This window comes from Pundamilia nyererei, unplaced genomic scaffold (genome assembly GCF_000239375.1).
Source record: "Pundamilia nyererei isolate P.nyererei 1_Seehausen unplaced genomic scaffold, PunNye1.0 scaffold00077, whole genome shotgun sequence".
In the NCBI taxonomy this organism is placed as follows: domain Eukaryota; kingdom Metazoa; phylum Chordata; class Actinopteri; order Cichliformes; family Cichlidae; genus Pundamilia; species Pundamilia nyererei.
In genome coordinates, this window is record NW_005187478.1 from 2,457,219 (window position 1) to 2,476,915 (window position 19,697).

The 19,697-nt window shown below is 38.8% G+C and overlaps 1 protein-coding gene across 1 annotated transcript in view; it reads right to left on the reverse strand.

Moving 5' to 3' along the window:
- Positions 1-4,063: 4,063 nt before the first annotated feature.
- tox (thymocyte selection-associated high mobility group box) overlaps positions 4,064-19,697 on the reverse strand; it is a 57,749-nt gene continuing 42,115 nt past the window's right edge. The window contains exons 5-10 of the mRNA XM_005737571.1: positions 16,163-16,408; positions 13,223-13,447; positions 11,418-11,498; positions 10,827-11,315; positions 6,704-6,864; positions 4,064-5,396 (exon numbers count right to left, since the gene is read on the reverse strand). Coding sequence (XP_005737628.1) covers positions 5,360-5,396; positions 6,704-6,864; positions 10,827-11,315; positions 11,418-11,498; positions 13,223-13,447; positions 16,163-16,408 — 1,239 coding nt within the window. The 3' untranslated portion in view covers positions 4,064-5,359. The remainder of the gene's footprint in view (positions 5,397-6,703; positions 6,865-10,826; positions 11,316-11,417; positions 11,499-13,222; positions 13,448-16,162; positions 16,409-19,697) is intronic.

A 19,697-nucleotide genomic window follows, 5' to 3' on the forward strand; every position in this document is an offset into this window, starting at 1 on the left:
ATACCAGCAGCCAGGGAGTAATGGATATATTTTCCCATTACATCATGTCCTGGTGTGATGAGGCTGTGGCGATAATTCGTGGGGAGCAGTTTACCAAATCTTTAAGGAAAACTTTCTCCAAATCATGATATTCTGCAGGATTGATTGAAAGATATGTAGAATCTGTGCTGGAGGATGCAGCACACTCAAACCTGGAGGGGAAGCAGACTGTAGACAAAATTCATGGCAATGAAGGCTCTACCCAATAATCTAATTTGAATCCCAGTTAATTTTGGGGGGTCACAACCTTTCAGCCAAGTGTGACTCAGAACAAGCAGCCTACCAGGAGCATTAAAAATCTATAAACTGATATACCTTTGGCAAATACTTTTGGCAATATAATTATTGCCAAAAGTATTTGCTCATCTACCTTCACATGAGCATATGAACTTCAGTGACATCCCATTTTAATCCATAGGGTTTGATATGATGTTGGCCAACCTTTTGCAGCTTCAACACTTCTGGGAAGGCTTTTCACAAGGTTTAGGAAGTAATTTTTATGGGTTTATGGGAATTTTTGACCATTCTTCCAGAAGCACATTTGTGAGGTCAGACACTGATGTTGGACAAGAAGAACTGAGGTGGATTGAGGTCAGGACTGAGGCCAGTGAGGTGCTTCTACACCGAACTCACTCATCCATGTGTTTATGGACTTTGCTTCATGCACTCGTTCAGAGTCATGTTGGCACAGGAAGGGGCCATCCCTAAAGTGTTCCCACAAATTTCACAGCATGAAATTATCCAAAATAATAGGGTATGCTGAAACATTAAGAGTCCCTTCATTGGAAATATGAAACTCCTACAACAACTCCTGAAAAACAGTCCCACACACCTCACCCCTCCAACAAACTTTACAGTTGGCACAATGCAGTCAGAGTAGTGCTGTTCCCCTGGCAAAAACCAAACCATCGGATTGCCAGATGAAGAAGATTTTTCACACCAGAGAACACATCTGCACTGCTCTAGACCACTAGCAGCGTGCTTTACACCACTTTATCTACGCTTTGCATTGCGCATGGTGATATAAGGCTGCTGCTTGGTGATGCAGCTGCTCTGCCATGGAAACTCATTCCATAAAGCTCTCTATGCACAGTTCTTGAGCTAACCTGAAGGCCACATGAAGTTTGGAGGACCTACCACTTTGTTGGTAGGCCACAAACAGTTGACTGTGGAATATATGGTAGTGAGGAAGTTTCAGGGCTGGTCTTGTTTTGTTGTTGGCATCCTGTCACGATACCACAGTGGAATTCACTGAGCTCCTGAGAGCGACTCATTCTTTCACAAAAGTTTGTAGAGACAATTTGCATGCTAGGTGCTTGATTTTTATACACCTGTGGTCATGAAATGATTGGAACACCTGAAATCAATGATTTAGTTGAGTGAGTGATGTTTGGCAATACACATCTGAGTACAATGGATCCATCTAGACACAAGACAGCTTTAGGTGACAATGTATCGATATTTGTCCACTGGGGAAGACTTCAGGTGACAGAAGAGATATTTTTGTTGAGACAACCTACAACAAAGCCTGGTGACGGTGCTGCAGACATACAGACAGTGCTGTGCTTTTTTGGAAACCGAATTTCCCAGAGGAACCCACCCGAGGGATTAATAAAGTTTTATCTTATCTTATCTTATCTCTTATCTTATCTTGGTAAGAGGACATGTGCCATGTTTGGCACTGATCACCACCTGCACTCATGTATATATCTTTCAACGTAGCACTCTTAATTCTTATTCTCATGTATATATCTCATGTATATCTCATGCACATATCTTTCCACGTAGCACTTTTAATTCTTATCCCTACTTTTTTTTTTTTTTCCATGTCTATTTAAGTGCTATTTATGACACTATGTTTGCACTGAAGCACCGCAGCAAATTCCTAATGTTGTAAACCTGCTCAACATTTGGCAATAAACCCCATTCTGATTCTGATTCTGATTCTGATATGGACAGGGACTTGGGGGAGGTAGGCAGAGCAGGGAAACTGGATGCAAGCGATAATAATAAAAAAAAGACAATGAGACAGGCGAAGAAATAAAACTAAACTTAAGACATTAAAGACAAGACTATATCAAAATAAAACAGGAAGTGACTAAACATAACTAAAAAGGGAAATGCAGACACATATATGCAAACTCTAGAAGTGTGACTAAATTCTAACAGGACCTAAGGACTCCAAATATTCAGTAACATGGATATAATAAAATTATGAACACTAAAAAAAGAATACAGCCTAAAAGGCTCAAAACCACAGTCAGATCCAGGTCATGACAAAAAGTCCACAGCAAAAACAGCTCTAATCAGGAACCAAGGAACCTGAACATCAGTCCAGCAATTTAGCAACAACGAGGGATTTTTTTCAGCCTTAAGTAGCAGGTAATTATTGATTAGATTGCACATAGGTGGGTACCTACCAAACTGTTTGCAGATGCGCCAACAAGGAAGGAAGGCGAGCTAGCAAGACCTCACCTCTGAAACACACAGAGTAACACCAAACTCCTCCGCACCCACACCAACAGAGGAGAAAGAAAGAAAGCAGAAGGTGGAGAAATAGGTAGAAAAGGTATGCCAATGCAGAAGGACAAGAAAACCGTAATATTCTTATTACATATGAGCAATCCAAAAACAGTAAGATAAGACTATTGTGCAGTAACTTCACCCTGTGCTGCCACCTTGTACACCTTGGTACAAATGTAACTGTGTCTGCAAGCATCTACATGAAATGCAAATGTTGAATGCAAGAGAAGTAATGTCTAGTGGGCTCCGTTGTGGCTCTGACTCTTCCCACACCCATGGTAGATGTTCCCACGCACATGTATAGAAATAGTTTAACAAAAATAGCACGAAATAAATAAAATATGAAGCGTATGGTAAGTTCAGTAAGAAAGATCTGCAATCACTCATCTTCCTGCTTTTCTGTTCTTTACATGACTACTGCTTTACCACACTGTTCATCTCAATGCTGATATCATAACTCTAGTCCAATCATTTTCTCACCTGCCTTTTTTTAAGCCAATCAGCCTCCACTTTGCATGGTTGAAATCTTTCCTCTACATCTATTTTAGCTTGTTATCATTAAAGAGTAGATAGAAAAAAATGGATGTAGAAACCAGGACACCATGAAGTGCCAAAAACTGCAGTTCCTCATCTGGCCACATGAGGCTGGCACCATGTGTGAGTCATACTCCCATAACTTTATAGCATTAAAAAGCCCGTTTACAACCTGGTACAAAATGTGCTTTAGTGTTTAAATGTAGATTTTCTTGTGGCTTAATGTTAAAGCCCACACCTCAATTAAAGCCAAATAACTGGATTCCTACAGAACATTTAAAAACAAAATAAGCTTTTATACGTCAGTTTTGATGAGCACTAATTGCACTTATCCATGTTTATGCTAATTATGAATTTGCTCTCATACAGTTTGCTAAACACGCTTGCACTTAGCCCTTCATTCTGTTGCACCACTGTGAACAATTCTTGGCTCCAAACACCACCAACAACATGCTGGACTTGAAAACTAATTGGTGACATCATAGTGGATATCTTTCACATATAGACTCTGTATGGGGTGGCTTTTGGAATCAGCCTCAAGAGTCCATTAGTTTTTGGCTAATCAGTGCTGGTTTTATTTTTAACCCTATAATATTAATGGCATCCAAAAATCTGAAATTCAATACTAAACACAATGTGACAAGCCAATACATTAGACCATTTAAAAAATATTAACGTTTTCACTGACGTCTCCATCTAAGAAACTAAAGCTGTGTGGCTACAAAAGAAAAGAAACACTAAAGTAGGATTTTCTGTTTGACCTAACAAAGGTTAAAAATACTTATTTTGCGAGACTTCAAAGGTATTTGTTTTGCACTTGCAAACTATTTTAAATAAATGAAGGGGCAGGATACAGACAAAGGTGTATTGTGTCAAAGGAGTTGTAAAGGGCTGTGCTATTATGTGCAGTTAATTAAAACAGCTGTCACAAAGCACTCAGAAATAACATGAAAGAGGCAGGTTTGGAGTAATGACTGCATGTCAATGCAGCGTTGACTTTATTCTCAAACACATTATTAGAATCTAAAAATAAGGAAACCATAATGGGTGCTGTTGCCCAGAGTGCTTTCATCTGCCAAAAAAACAAACAAACAAAAAACACATTAATACAAAGAGATACAGAACGAGAGCGATATGTCTCATTATCATTAACACTAGAACAAAAGCTGATTTTAAAAAAACAAAACAAAAACAAATTTAAACACAGCCAACCCAGCAACAGTTAAAGTTTCTTAAATAGCCTCTGTGAACAGAGAGATAGAGATGACAAAGGAGACCATGCAACCCACTTGTGCGTTCTCATTAACACTTCACACACTCACACAGTTTGGATCCAAATCAATATTATCAACAGACATATGCCAGGAGGAGGAGCTGTCATCATACAAAGGGATGTTTTTTTTCAGCAGACAATTGTTTGACATTTTATTATTTCATGGACTAAAATACAGTGGATTTCATCAAGAGAACAACAAACGTTCTTTAATCGTACACAATTATTCACAGTCGGTGCCTGGTTAAACAAACAGCTTCAGGTGCTCTTCCAGATCTTTTTCCAATTTGTCTTGAGCCGAACGAAGCGGTGGGATTTCAGTCATTATCGCAGTGTTCCACACTCACAGTAACCATATGTTCTCTGTCTCTGCAGACACCGAGTGGGACTTCAGACCAGACGGCATCAAACTGAGGGCTAACGTTCATGTGATTAAAGAACCAGTTATCAAACACAATTTGTGTCGTATTTGGTTAATAACATTTTGTTTTTTTTGCCGTTCCTCTGACTTTGGCTATAGAAGGAGACCGCAAGTATGAGTTAAAGAAAAAAGAAACGAGTAATTGTCCTTATATGGACAACTGAAAAGATTATGTTACAGCAATTTACAGCAACTAATTGTAAACACCATCCTTGCAAAAGAGGAACTGGGGCAGATGGGAAATCAGACAAAGGTTGGAGTATATACACCAATATACCTCTCCATGCTGGTGTACACATTTTCAGTTCAATGGTGGTACAATGCAGTAAACAGACAGTAGAAAGCGCCAAATGCAGATGTTTTGTCAGCATTCTCGAGAAATGTTCCATTCTTCTGTTGCTGGAACTATTATTTTAAGAGATAAACTAATTTATTACGGATTTAGACGATCCACTGTGAGTCTGATTTTTGGCTCTCGCTGTGTTTAAGGATGGAGAGAACAAGCTGGAGGTTCTGTGGTGTGGCAGTAGAAGGGCTTGGCAGAAGGTTGATGCCATTTGGTCCTGAGATTAGCTCAGATACAGAGGTTTGTCTCTCTGGAGAGCCCTGGAAGCAGAGAGGAGAATCAATAAGGACATGTTTGACACGCTTCATTGTTTCAATGATGACCACGAGTTTTTCCCCTTTTGTTTCCTAACGAGCCTCAAGAAAAATCAAGTCTGTTATAAGATTATATGAACTGGTTTTGGTCATTTCTACTCTAGATTAATTTACGTTAATCCAAATCTCTTGTATGCCGAGGTGATATGCATTTAAAGTGATTAATGTAGACTGCAGAGTACACATTGGTTAATATTACAGCTAATACAGTTGTATTTCATTTTAATAGGTGTAATCCCACGCATCTGCTTTTAGGCATTTTTCTACATTCATATGGAAACTGAGAACTACTGCTAAAAGGTTTTTATATTTAGCTAAGATAGAAAAGCTTCTGCTTCACTGGATGCTATCAAGAGCAGTGGGTAAATGTTCCTCACATTATTATATATGAAAGACTAATAGAAACACCACATTCCCATCATGTTTTCAACACCAACTTTCCTTTGTCTTTCATTGACATCGTCTCACTGTATTCTCTTATCCTTTAACAGTTTAGCAGCACCATCTGGACAGGTAACGTTTTCTTTCTGTTATTTTGTTTAAATATATGCTGCACCTAGAAACCCATCTAATAATAGTGCAGTTGAATCAGTGAGCAATGACGGACACGCTGGTTGTTCCATGGTGGAAGTATTTGCATTATTTTGTGTCAGCCAATGATAAGTGTCTATCAGCTGCTAAGGAGCTCTGCTTTGCATTTGGAAGAGTTACCTTAATGCTAACTACAGCTCCACAACACTAGTGGTTAGGCTCACTGGGCAGGACAGCCCTGAAATCACAGTTAGCTAACTTTTACTTTGGCTAAAGCTGTTAATTCAATAGAAATTACCAAGCTTCTTGCTGGTTATGTGGTGGTAGAGATGCTAAATGCAAAAGTGAAAGCTAAACGCAAACTTTGACTAACAATCTCTCTTCTTACAGTATGGAATATAATGTTACATGCCAACTTTTTAAATGGTACTAATACTGCTATGTTACAAGTTACTTTTAAAAGTTTTGTTATCCAGGATTATAATAACATGTCACAGACTTCCACACAGGAAAGGTGTAGTCAGAAAGGGGTTGTTGCTGCTCTTGAAATGTATCTTTGATGTTACTTTTTTTCCCCTCCATGAACCATGTTTTCTTGATCGGATGTGGCCACTGCCATCTGTAACCACACATCATCTAACATCACTGCAGACAACAACACGTCTGTCGAGTATTGGGTTTCTTTTTAAACACCTGCAATCCAGTGCAGTGTTAGTACACACCCGTTGCCATGGTAATCAGTGCTCCAGTCCAGAGAGGGGTGATGATTCGGTGTATGCCGACCCATCTGGTGGTAATCCACCGATGATGACATCACTGCTCCACTGTTCATGATACCTCCACCTATTGGCTGGTAGTCAGATTGGAGGGAGGGAAGGTAGCCCTAAACAAACAAACAAACAAACAAACAACCCCAAACAATTAAATTCAAATTCTATTTATAATGTGCCAAATCACAACAACAACAACTGCCTCAAGGTGTAAACAAACAAAACGATTATAACTTATTTAAAATAAATAAATAAATTCAAGAGGGAGCACCATTAACAACAGGTTAGTGATTTCAAATATGCATTAGACAAAAAAGGAGACCTTGAAAATATTCATTCTTTAACGCAATCACAATTACAAGCCCACTTTGTTCTGAGTGGCCACTTTCAAAGCTTGCAACAGGACAGGATTTGTGAGCGCCGCAGTGGAGGGTTCTAAAACAGTAACATATTGTGGCCCCAGATATAAATGTATGTGTCAGATCACATTAGCTGGTGAAATAATTTAGCAAGCTAGCCAACTAGTATTTCCACTTAGATGAAAGCAATAATGTTAGCAAGAAGGTTAGTATGTACGGAGCCCCTCTGATGACATGGTCCAAAAAATAAATAAATTGTGGCCACAAAATACTACTTCGTGGGCACGAAATAGGTATAACGTGCGCACGAAATGCTAATTTGTGGGCACGAATTGGGTATAACGTGGCAACGAATTACGCATTTGTGGCCACGAAATAGATAATGTGTGCACATCATATTGATACAATTCCTGGACAGCTGCGTAGAGACATAAGCATGAGAGTAGGCTAAACCTATAAACCATGGACAGAGACGGTATGATTGAGTTTTATTTTAGGCTGGGAATGAGCTACAAATGCATTTTGAAAAGCCTGGCAATGCAAGGAACCATTATTATGGAGAGACATTTAAACAGGATATTGAGAGCCAGTTGCTTTACAGACGTAAGTACGACCTGGACGCCGGGATCGATTTTATTGTCAACCAACTGCAAGGGGCTGGGAAAGATCACAGTTATCGGTCAAGTGTTTCGTGGCTACAAATTAGCATTTCGTGTGCATGTTATACATATTTCGTGGCCACAAATAAGTATTTTGTGGCCACAAATAAGTATTTCGTGGGCACGTTATACCCATTTCGTATATTTTGTGGCCACAATTTATTTATTTTTTGGACCATGTCATCAGAGGGGCTCCGTAAGTATGCAATGTTAAATGAAATTTTATTTTAAGAGATAGTTTGTAGTTTGTCCATTCTAACAACCCTTATTATGACATAGCACCGCTAGGGAGTGTCGTCGTATTATTGTAGTAGTTTGAGCGTCTCCTAGTGTGAGTGCAGAGGCCGTCATTACAGCCAAGCATCTGTTTAGAGAGACCGTACCACTGTAATGGGCTGGCGCCGGCGACTACCTACCCCCGGCACATGCATGTACGAATAAAGTAGAGCCGTGGACACCTAGCTTGTATGGTCTTGTTCTGTTAATATAACCAACTAAAGGTCTTTTGTTCTATTTAAGTGACTCGCCTCCGAGTTGTCCGGCTAACCTCCACACCACATGCCCGCTGGACCTACTAGCCACTCCTTCCTCGCCAGACCGCCGTTAGCATGTTAGCAAACATGGTAGCGTTATCAAAAGCCAAAAGTTTATGTTAAACCCAAACTTAAACTTCTTAAACCCAAGCCCCACGTTTCAAATTCCCTGCTGATGACCGATAGCACCAGTATTGTATTTAACTATCTATACTGGTTGATGAGATGGTTTGATTTCATAGATAAAATTAGTTTTTATCTGGCAAAAAGTTAGCTTACCTGCTAGTGCTAACAAACCGCTTGAGACCCAGTGCGACAACCATAAAGTACATTTTTACACTTATGTAGCGATGCCATGCATTTATGATTCCTAGCATGCACAGCAACAACAATACGATGACAATTAAATAAATAAATAAATAAATATTATTTTAACAACCTGTAACACAAAACAGTTCCTGCTAAAGGTGGAAAAAGATTAACTTACTTCACCTATTTCCCCACTTAGGTCACAAATGCACTGTGACTTGCTTGCCTGCTAATATTGCTGCTAGTAAAATAATAATAAAGTGTTTTTGTCCTTATGTGGAGTTTGTGTCATAGAACGAGTCTATGTCACAGCTGCTCATTGTTGATGGTGAGACAGGAAAAGTAGCATTGAAGAAAAATACTGGGGTCTCTCTTTTGTTACACATTCAGACAATAGCAATAAAAGCGTTTAACAAGAAAAAAATGAAAGGTTTAAAGGAGAAGTTGTCCTGAATAGTCTGAGAGGGCTCACTGTGCCAAACATAACTTTAGTGAAAATTTAGTCACAGTACTTGAAAAAAGCAGGTAAACAGTAAAATCTTTTTTTCTTGCATTAAAGTGTCATTAAGGAAAGTTTTAATGATATACTGTTTATTTCCCCCTTCAACTTGAATTAGTCCATGGACAGCTGATGGGTTCTGAAAGCCATCTATTAGCACATCTTTGGCAGAATGGTTTCAGATGAACAGAGATAGGAATGAAGTTCTGAATGAAACTCACATGAAAAGGAGAGGGATGGGTCGCAGGTTCATGAGCAGTAATTACAGAATTTTGAGAGCTTTTCTGATTCTATCTCCCAGGAGGAGGGAGGGAAAAAAGTGAAAATGTAAAGTTAGGAGGAAGAGGAAAAGAGGGGAAAAACATCAGCAAGCATGTCTCTAACCATAGGATACTCGAGGGAGGAGAGAGATGGAAAAATGAGTGTGTAAAATGACAAAAGTGTGTATGTGGGGGAGGGGGGACTGAAAGGGAAGTTAATCTGAGTGTTGTGAGTGAAAGAGGAGAAAGAGGAGGACAGCAGGTGGTTTGGTTCCCCCTGCTCTCCTCTCCCCCTCCTCCTCTACCTCACCTATTCATCTATTGTTGAGCAAATTCTTCTCCTTCACTCCTTCACAAAGACCCCATCTGCCTCTTTTGTCTCTCTCTCTCTCTCCCTTCCCCCATCAGTTCTCACTCTTGACTCAGTAAAAAAAAAAAAAACTTTTAGCGCTCTGTAGCTGTGTCCTCTCATTTTTGCCTTCTCTTTTACTTTTCTGTGTTTTCGGTTCTCTCTTTTCTAAAAATATGCAAAATGGAGGAGAGAAAGGGATTATGGGAGTTGGGGATTAAAAAGTGTACCATAAAAAGGAAGGGGGATCAAATGGGAAGTGAGGCTCAGTGGTAATCTTTGGATTTTAACTATTCTGGAGGAAACCGTCTTCCATGAATTCATATCATAGCTGTTCATCTTTTCTTTTTCCCCTCTGTTGGCAGAAATACTAAATGAGCAGCTAACACTGACAGTAAAGGCAGAGAGGCTGACTGACAGACTGATTGACTCTGTTACAGTCGAGGTAAGTCCTTTTTCAGCTGTGTAACATTGTCGGTTTAACTAATCTTAAAGTGACAACATTCTGCCATTTAGACATTTAATCACTAACATTCAGGCAAATCCACATCAGTGATGGAGAAAGCCATGGTACCTGTGCCAAAAGACTTCAAACACCTGCCAGCAACACCATTAGTGATGGGTAACCACATGTTCTTACATGTAGTTAAACAGCAGTATCTGTGTGTTGTAGCTGTCCTCACCCCTCACACCATCTCAAAGTATTACTAGCAAAAATGACTTTTGCCAATTATGCAGCAAATGCGGTTGGTGCATTGCACTTTTTTCCTACTTCCACATCAAACCGATATCAAACACACAAACACAACGGTTGCTCAGCGGGTTCTTGGAGTTGTCCACACTTATTTAAGATTTATGCTAAAACAGATACATATAATTAAGACATGGAATCATTCTAAGTGAACAAAATCTTGTAGTAAACTGAATCAAATGCTGCGTCACCATTACGGTCCAACACACACATAAATGACCTTATGACCCACATCTGATGGAAACAGGGCAGCGACTTGTCCCTGCAGATTGATTGTAGGAGAAATTAGGAAACACACATACATACACACGCATGTATCATTATCATCATAGTAAGATTTATCAAGTGCAACTGACCTGTGTCATAGCAGGGGAGTGTGCCATTCCCATTGAGTGGCCACTGAGCTGCTGGTGCTGATGGTGTGGATTGTGCAGCCCTCCCAGGTGTGCCTGGCTGTGGAGCGGAGGGCTGATCTGGAGAGGAGGGGTGGATGCGGCCGCTACAGTGCCAAGGGACATGGCTCCCTGATGGGGGACGCTGGCTCGTGGCACCGTCCCTCTGGAGGACAGAGCCTGGAGCTGGGGATGTATCTGAGGGTGGGGAGGGGGAAGATGGGGGCTGAGGCCAGGGCTCGAGGTGTGGGAAGGGTGTGAGGGGTGAGGGTAGGGCATGTACATGCCTTGATGGTGATGAGGAGGGAGAGGGTGGCTGAGTGGGCTGGAGGAAGGGTGCTGCCCTGGGTGACCAGGGTACACTGAATGTTTGGGTGTAATCATGGAGGTAGAAGAGGGGGAAGATGAGGAGGAAGAGTGGGTTTGCTTCATTTCAGATGGGTCATTGTAACTCTGTAGAAGAAGAAAAAGGAAAACTGAAAATCAGGAATTTTCTGACCCTTCACTCTTATAATCCGTAACTTAACTTGGCGTGTATCAGTGTGTGTAGCGCACCTGTGAAACCAGACTGGCTCTGTAGGCAGCCAGCTGTTTGAGATACTCCTTCTTAGCTGTCTCAGTCTTCTTCTTGTACACCTGAAACGCAAACATTTAACTCTGAAAGTGTGAACCTTCATCACAGCATTTGATAAACAAAAGGCACAACTACAAAAATTAGGTTGGATTTAATCAGAATAATAATAATATCACTCTAGTGCTGAGCTAATGCCTTTTTCTAATAACACAAATTTATCAATTCCCAAAGCATGTGCCAATACTCTCTGAAGCCCAGCAGCGATCAGTCCAGCTGACATGCCACTTGTATAACTGTTAGGTTCACATTAATGACTGTGAATCTCATTGGTATTGTTAGAGCTCACATTCCCCTAATAAACGGTTGATTCCTGTCACAAACATGCTGACACTTATCGCCTTTTTCACGCACTCTGCATTTGCTTCCTTCATGATGTCACAGAATAAAATGAGCATGTTATGCCTCAAGGCCAAGAGTGCAGTAATGCTAGTGCTTCTCTGAAGCTATATCTGCACTCCACACTGTATATAAATGCCACTTGTTTTGCACATGTTCAACTACCAACCTCTGCATATTTTATATATTTTATTTTATTATTTACTCTATTTAATTTGTAAAATATGTATATACACACACACGTAGAAAAACATATTTAGTATACACATCCAGTAATGCACACACTCTTATATTGTACATATATTTATTACTCTCAGATTTAGCCTTTCTTATATTTTGCTTGTTTTATGTTATTGTATTTTTTTTTTTGCACACCTCTGTTGCTTGTGAAGCTCGCACACAAGAATTTCACTCGCATATACTGTACCAGTGTACCTGCGCACGTGATGTGACAATAAAAGTGATTTGATTTGATTTATTTAGACAGTGGTGATATAAACAAATCACTAATGTCAACATTCTCTCACAAATATAAAAATAGTGTTTGCCATCATCCCAACCTCAATTTTGCATCCTAATTTTGGATTTTACTGTAAACTGATACCAAATACAAAACACAGATGAGAGGAATGAGAATCAGTTCTGTACCAGAAAAAACGACTTACTGTTAAATTTGAGTACACCTGTTTTAGCTTCATTTCACTGTTGGTACTCAGCTTTTAAAATGCTACTGCTGATCTTTAAGGATCTTCGTGGCATCCGTCCTCTATATGACCTGCTAGTCAGACATGAGCTTCGACAGAGCCTGAGATCTTTGAACAGAGGACATCTGTTAAAACTGCAGCTGGCAGACATTTGCTGTCAGAGCCCTAAGCTGTGGGATGAACTGCCTGAGTATTCAGGTTAAGTCGGTCACTCACAGACCAACGAAGACTAACTTATCGGTAAGCCGTTTCTGATTTGATTTTGATCTGTTTTAATATGTTTTCTCTCTCTGCTTAATCATTTTTAGTGTGTGTTATGCTCATGTTCTTAGCAGTATTTGATTTTCTGATGTTCTTGCTTTGGGCCGTGTTAATCATTTTGTTTCAAAATGAGCTCTATAAAAGTGAAGAGCCTGCCTTCACAGTATCAGTTTTAACTAGAACTTTGCAGAATTACTATCAGTTTGGTTGCAATTTTGTGCAGCAAACCACCAAATATAAGCAGTGACACTCATCGGAATCAATATGAGTCATGGGGGTGGGGTGGTGCTAATGACATTTTTGGAAATGTTTCACATATGAAGGGAGATGTCACAAAAAACTGAACTACTGAGATACAGTGAAATTTGTCTTTTCCTATTTATTATCCCTTATTCCTACTTTAGTACAGCCTTCCCTCCCCTTACCTGTTTCTCTTCTTCTGCCAGACCATCCCACATGGAGGCCACAATTTTTGACACCTCCCCAAAGGTGGCATTGGGGTTCTGTGCCTTGATATTAGCCTGGGTGTCCCTGAAGAACAACGCGTAGGCAGACACTGGCTTCACTGGTTCATTGGGGTCCTTTCGTTTCTTTTTCTTTGGCGTTTTCGGTTTCTTGGAGATGTCCGCTGCTGCTGGCCTCTTCTCTCCCTGCCGAAACAGAATAAAGGTTAACAGTGTATATAGAGAAAATGTGAATGGATGAATATATAGATCCTAGGTCACCAATAGGCGGACTGCGACTATTACTAGATTTTGACAGACTGTTTTTATTTTTCAGCTTTTCTCTTGTTTACGGTAAGGTTATTTTAACCTCCTTTGCCTTTACAGTTGTCAGTGTAATTAATTATTAAGGAAAAACATAGAACAATCTCAGCCAATCAAAAAAGTGAAAACAGTAATTCAGAGAAACAGACAGAGGGAAAAGGAGTGTTAACACCGAGATGGTTTGCATGTGAAGTGTAGTTAAGGAAAAAGAAGAAAAAAGGAAACTTAAATGAAACCTTTTCATTTCTCAAAATTAAACATTTTATTTGAAGACACCTTTTTTTTAAAAAAAAACAACAAAAAACTCCAAATCCTGTTTTACTTGAAATGAGAAAAGAACATTTTATTATTATTTTATTGTTAGAGTACCTGCCAGTCCATTGTAAAAGTTAATTGCAAACGTTAAAATACTGTTAAATTGTACTTTCTTTTACAACTGTCAGTCTACTTGAAAACATATTTTACATATATATAATTATGTGGAACTTTATGATTTTCTGGACCAATGTTTGAGGAAATTTTCTCTAACTGGACCTCCTTAAATTTTACTTGGATACCCCCGATATAGACTGACAAAGAGAAATTTGTATATAACACGTAAAGCATAAAATGTTAGAATGTAAATTAAATATATCCTTAAAAACTGTAGAGTGAGTGATTTTCTTTCTGTTGTCAGCAAGTTTGCATTTGAACAATTCACACCAAAACTGTTTTTAAAACATGTCCTCAGCTAATCTTTGATGTTAAGCAATAAGTAAACCGCAGAGATGGTCTTAGGGAAAGTCCCCACCAGCAGAAGAGCCTCTCGGTAGAGTGGTTACAGTCATTGCTGCGCTAAACGGGTGAAGTCGCCATAATACCTCAGCAAAAGCAGCACATCTGCTCAAACGTTATTGTCTATATGGTTCTAAGTTATTCTTCTGAGAAACTTTCACTAATTACTGATTATCATTTAACAGTGTTCAGATCATATACTTTATGTCATAACAACATAAGCCCAGCTGAGGAAGAAGAATTTTCTATACTGTTAAAGAAATCCTTGTATAAATGTGTGCTTGAGGTGCACATGACGTTGGGGGCTGATGTGCAGTTTGCTCACATGTTTAAAGGGCACACTGCATACCATGCTGAGATGCGTCAAGTTATTGGCTAATAGCTTTTTGGAAACCACCTTGTTAGTGCAAAAATGCCTGTCAAATTGTGTCATCTTTGACAATTTTCATGGATTTACCTAAAGAAGTAGTATGTAGTCATATGTTTTTGCAACAGGCTGCTAGTAACGATGTGCCTAGAGGTACAATTTAGAGTTTTGTCATTGCTATGTTATCTAATATGTTTAAACACAACACTGGTTCATCACTTGAGGTCAGTGTTATTAAGTGGCTTAGTGAACAATTCTCTGAAAATGAGTGAAAAAGCAGCCAATGTCCAAACCATAACTTTGAAAGACATTCAGAAAGCTGGAAAACTAGTGCTCAATAACACTTTAAAAATGACAAGAAATGATATAAAGAAATGTTGAGAAAGGGCGTTAAAACATAATTAAGTAATTAATGTTTGACTGAAAACAGCAAGTCTGAAAATAATACTACACACAAACTGGAAAGTGAAGGAAAGTACTGGACCCAGGGTGCAAAGTTATGACATCATAATGTCACGATTGGTCAAGCTGCAATAATGACCCTTGAGCAACATTATTGTGTCTACAAATTATATTAAAGTGGTATCAGTTGTGCTGCTTTCTCTATGATTTGATGGCTGCTAGCTGTTGCAGTGATTTTCTGTAGAGAAATACATTTTCACTTAACCAAAACAAACTCATCTAAGCTGCTTCATCAGCACAGTATGTGCTTTAATCAAATTCATCTGTCTGCAGCCTTACATCATAGGAAAAAAAATCCTCCTGCTGTTATCTGATTCACGTAACATCACCATCTGGCCAATGGCATAACCAAAATCTTTGGATCCTTCACTTGGATTATGAAGAAGGTCATATTTAGCCTGTAATGCTGCACCACAACTGCACTTTCTTTATCATGGTAAATTAATGCCTTTAATATTGCTCTTATGAATAATTTTTCTTCCTTAAAGCACTCTAAACCATCTGTGAGTAAAAGCCGCCAGATAAATTAATCTGCATTGTCTAATAAGCACGCTGGGTTTTCCTGAGCTTGCATACGGCTCAATAAAGGGGTGCCCCTGTTATGATGTGTATGAGTATCAGACTCATTTTTGCTCTTTTATTTTCCACCCTTCCCTTCCTGAAGAAAAAATTACCTGCACAGTGGCTTATACCGTTTCCTATCTATAGTGTGTGACCAAGTTGGTAAATATTATTCAGCAACACAGTAATAGTTTCATTTCCCCAGAAAACGAGCAGTTAGTTTGGAGCGGTGTGAGACAGTCAACGACGAGAGAGCTGATTTCTGTGTAGTTGATATGCATGGAGAATGCCTCCATGATGACACATAACATTATTAAAATAGCTCTCTAGTATCTATGCACTCACAAAAGAAAACACAACTGGGTGTTACAGCCCAGCAAGATGTGAGTCATTTGAACAGAAGATGCTGCGTCCATGTGTCTGTGTGTTGTTACCCTGAGTCCATCATCATTGTCGTCCTCGTGTGCTGAACTGGAGGGAGATGGAGTGGCAGATTTACTTCCAGGAGGTGAAGGGGAATTATGGGTAGCAGAGTTCCCACTCAGTCCCAGCTGGGATTGGTTGATGGTGGACAACTGGTTTTGCTGGCTCATGCCTGATTGGCTCTTGGGCCCAAGCGCTGCTTCAATTGGCTGTTGGCTGCTGGTAAACCGAGAATCTGAATTCACCATCTGCTGCATCTGTGTAAACAAAACAAGTGATTATGGCAGTGAAAAAAGTGGATGACTTCCCTTTATTGCATTTATGTTTAAAATATTCCAATCTGCTGTTAGCTCTCTTAGCTTTTCATTATTGTACAATCTTTGTTACAAAAAGGCAAAACACATTATGTAATGCACTACAGCCTGGGATGCAAAATCCAATCAGTATTAGTTGATTTGGATAAGAATAAAAATTAAAAAAAATGAAGCATCCTTGATCTGGGCCTCTGTGTGTGGACATTCTACCCCTCATTTGATCAGGTTTTGTCTCTGCTATGCAGCAGTCTGGGATTAACTGATAATGAAATCTCACAGTAATGGTGGTAACAACTGACAGGTCTGAGGAAAGATGGTATCAGAAGCCCAAAAGTATTCACTACAGAGCTTAAACTCCACTGCTACTCCCATGAGAAGCTAGTGCAAAACTTCACATGTGGGAGAGGATGAGTGCAAAGTAAATAATAATGTACTACCTTACTGCGTGAGTGCCTTAATTATTAGACTGCAATGTCTGTCAAATCCCGGGCTTACGTTTATAACAATGGTATGGTGGATACCAACACTTTTCACTGAGTTTTCTCTTATTTATTCCCCCTTACAAACAAAGAAATATTTTATATAACTAAAAAAAAGAGCAAACTTTAAACTTGAAAACTTTCTTTACCTTACAATATAAACTGATGTGAGCCAATTGTTGTTGTGAATTTATATAAATAAAAGTCAATTGATTAACTGTATGAACACAATGAAGGGTTGAACAATGCTGAACAAATCCCACAAAAAACTCAAAACACAATATTTCATCTTTTTTTGGTAATGTTATTAAGTAGATGTCAAAACATATTTATTAAATATAGAAAATCATTTACTTAAAGAAATGAATGACTTGATACAAAGATATCTCCTCGTGTCCCGTTTTTGTGTGAACACTTGTAATAGTTGAGTTTTTACTGCCATTCCTAAGGTTGAGCTCTTCTTGCAGTGAGCCAGTCATCAGCGATATTCAGTCCACTTCTCAGGAAAACAAAAGTTATCACTGCTAACACCACAGATGTGGGGACTTTGACACCTATGATCACAAATATGAAGACGGGACTCCGATGATGGCTTGTATTTAGAGTTTCCTCTTAGTAAGCATGTGAATAATAACGGATGTGGTCTAGTGTGATGTGTCCCTGTTGGGAACATGTTACCTCAACTCGGCTTCTGTGTCTCGGCAGCGGTCTCTGCTTTGGCGTTTCGATAGAACTGTGAGTGACATTTCTCTTACATGGGAACAGGTTTCAGAACGATGTGTATGTGCTGATGGAAATGCTGAAAATACGAGCTGTGGTTTGACATCGCCTGGGTTGGGACTTTAATAAATGTCATAGTAATAAACTGTCAAAATACCCTATCGCCATAACTTTCCACAAATGCTTTTGCTCTTTGCCAGATTAATTTGACAGCAAAACTATAAAAAGAGGAAATGATATTAGAGCTTCATTAAAAATCTAATATTTTCTTACTATACCTACTGAAATAAAATTACAAATCAATATTTAGTTATTTTATTTGATTACAATCTTACTATGCTCAACTCTATTACAAATTTTAAACTGTCTGGTTCTAAATAACAAAGAAAAGGAGCAAAGGTACCAATGGAAAATTCAGAGCAAGATATGTAACAAATGCCCGTAACATCACGAGTAGCAACAGTTAACTGGAAATAAAGGTCGCAAGGTTATACCAGAGGCTGTAGGCACAAAATAACAAAACTGTTTCACAGATAAAAACATTATTGATGGAGAAAAAAAAAAAATCTGATTTTCCTTTGCGGGGGTCATTTCTGATGATGGCCTAAGACAGCCACAGAGGGGAAACCCCTGAAGGCTGAGTAATGACTGACTCATGCCATGAAACAAGTGCTGTATGAGGTATTTTCGCACCTTCACACAGGTGTGGTTATTACTGGATTTCATTATGAAAAGTAGAGGTGAAAAATTCTAAATATGTTCCTGTTTTTAGTCAAATACAATCTGTATCACTCCTTTGCATGCAATCTCAAAACTGCCAGCAAGAGCTGCCATCATGCCTGAACAAACAGAAAAGCCATTTACCTACATGACATTTTACAACAAGCATGCCAAATAAAGGATTTATAAAGTGTTTTTTTCCTGGTCAATTAAACAACAAAATGTCAGCTTAGTAAACATAGATGAACATACAATATGTTTAATGTGTAAACAAGACTGCATATAACATTCAGGATACTATAACAAATAAACTGGTCCTTGGTTTGGTCCTAAAATTATTTAAATACAACTTCAGATGAGCTAGAAAACATATTATATATTACAGCCTGCCATTATTTATTTAACGATTTAGTCAAAATGCAGAAGCACCATGTGAAAAACTAACCATACCCTTTGCTTCCATAGAGGTTAAGACACTAAGCGGCAAATATCAGGAAGTGTGAGCACCTTAATGTTTTGGCATTTTACAGGTTTGGAGCATTCAGGTGAGTGTTAACGCAATGCCAAGGAAGAAAGATCTCAACGTGATTGGAATGCCGCTGGTTAAGAAAGCTGCGTATAAACAAAGTGAAGCATCAATGTAAAGATGAGTGGACCAAAATTCTTCCAAAAAATGCGAGAGATGAATACTTGTACTTAGTTTTTCACAATCTGCATTTTGGCTTTGTTTGACTAAATAATGATGTGGTGCAATACACCATGAGTCATTGGTCTGATGTTGTATTTACCCAAGTGTAAGACCTGCTATGGACAAGAAAATTTTTTATTTCGTCCTGAAATGTAAAAGCATAGAAATGATAGAAGGTGTACTTTCTTTTAACCTTGATTGTATTTAAAAAGTTATTTTCCAAAGATCAATTTGATCTTTGATTGTGTTGTTTATCACTATACATCTATATCTAAGGGGTTTCCTAGCTAAATGGGCTTAAATGGGAGTGAATGCATAGTGACAATGACTGACATATTTAATTAAAGCAAAGAGTCTGTGTTACCCAATTTAATATGCATTTTCTTGTCATTTTATACTCTGGTTAATTAAACCCCAGTTAAGAAATATTTTTAAAATGGCACAAGTGATATTCCCTTTGTTTGGCATCAAGACTGTTTTTATATGGAAGTAAAACCCTGTTGAAGCCAGCACCATTGCTTGTGGTTACTGACACTGGGACTCAAGGACAAGTAGATGCGCGAAACATTCACATTTAATGTGGAAAGTTTTCAGATTTTAAATGTTTTATCAATAAAAAAAACTT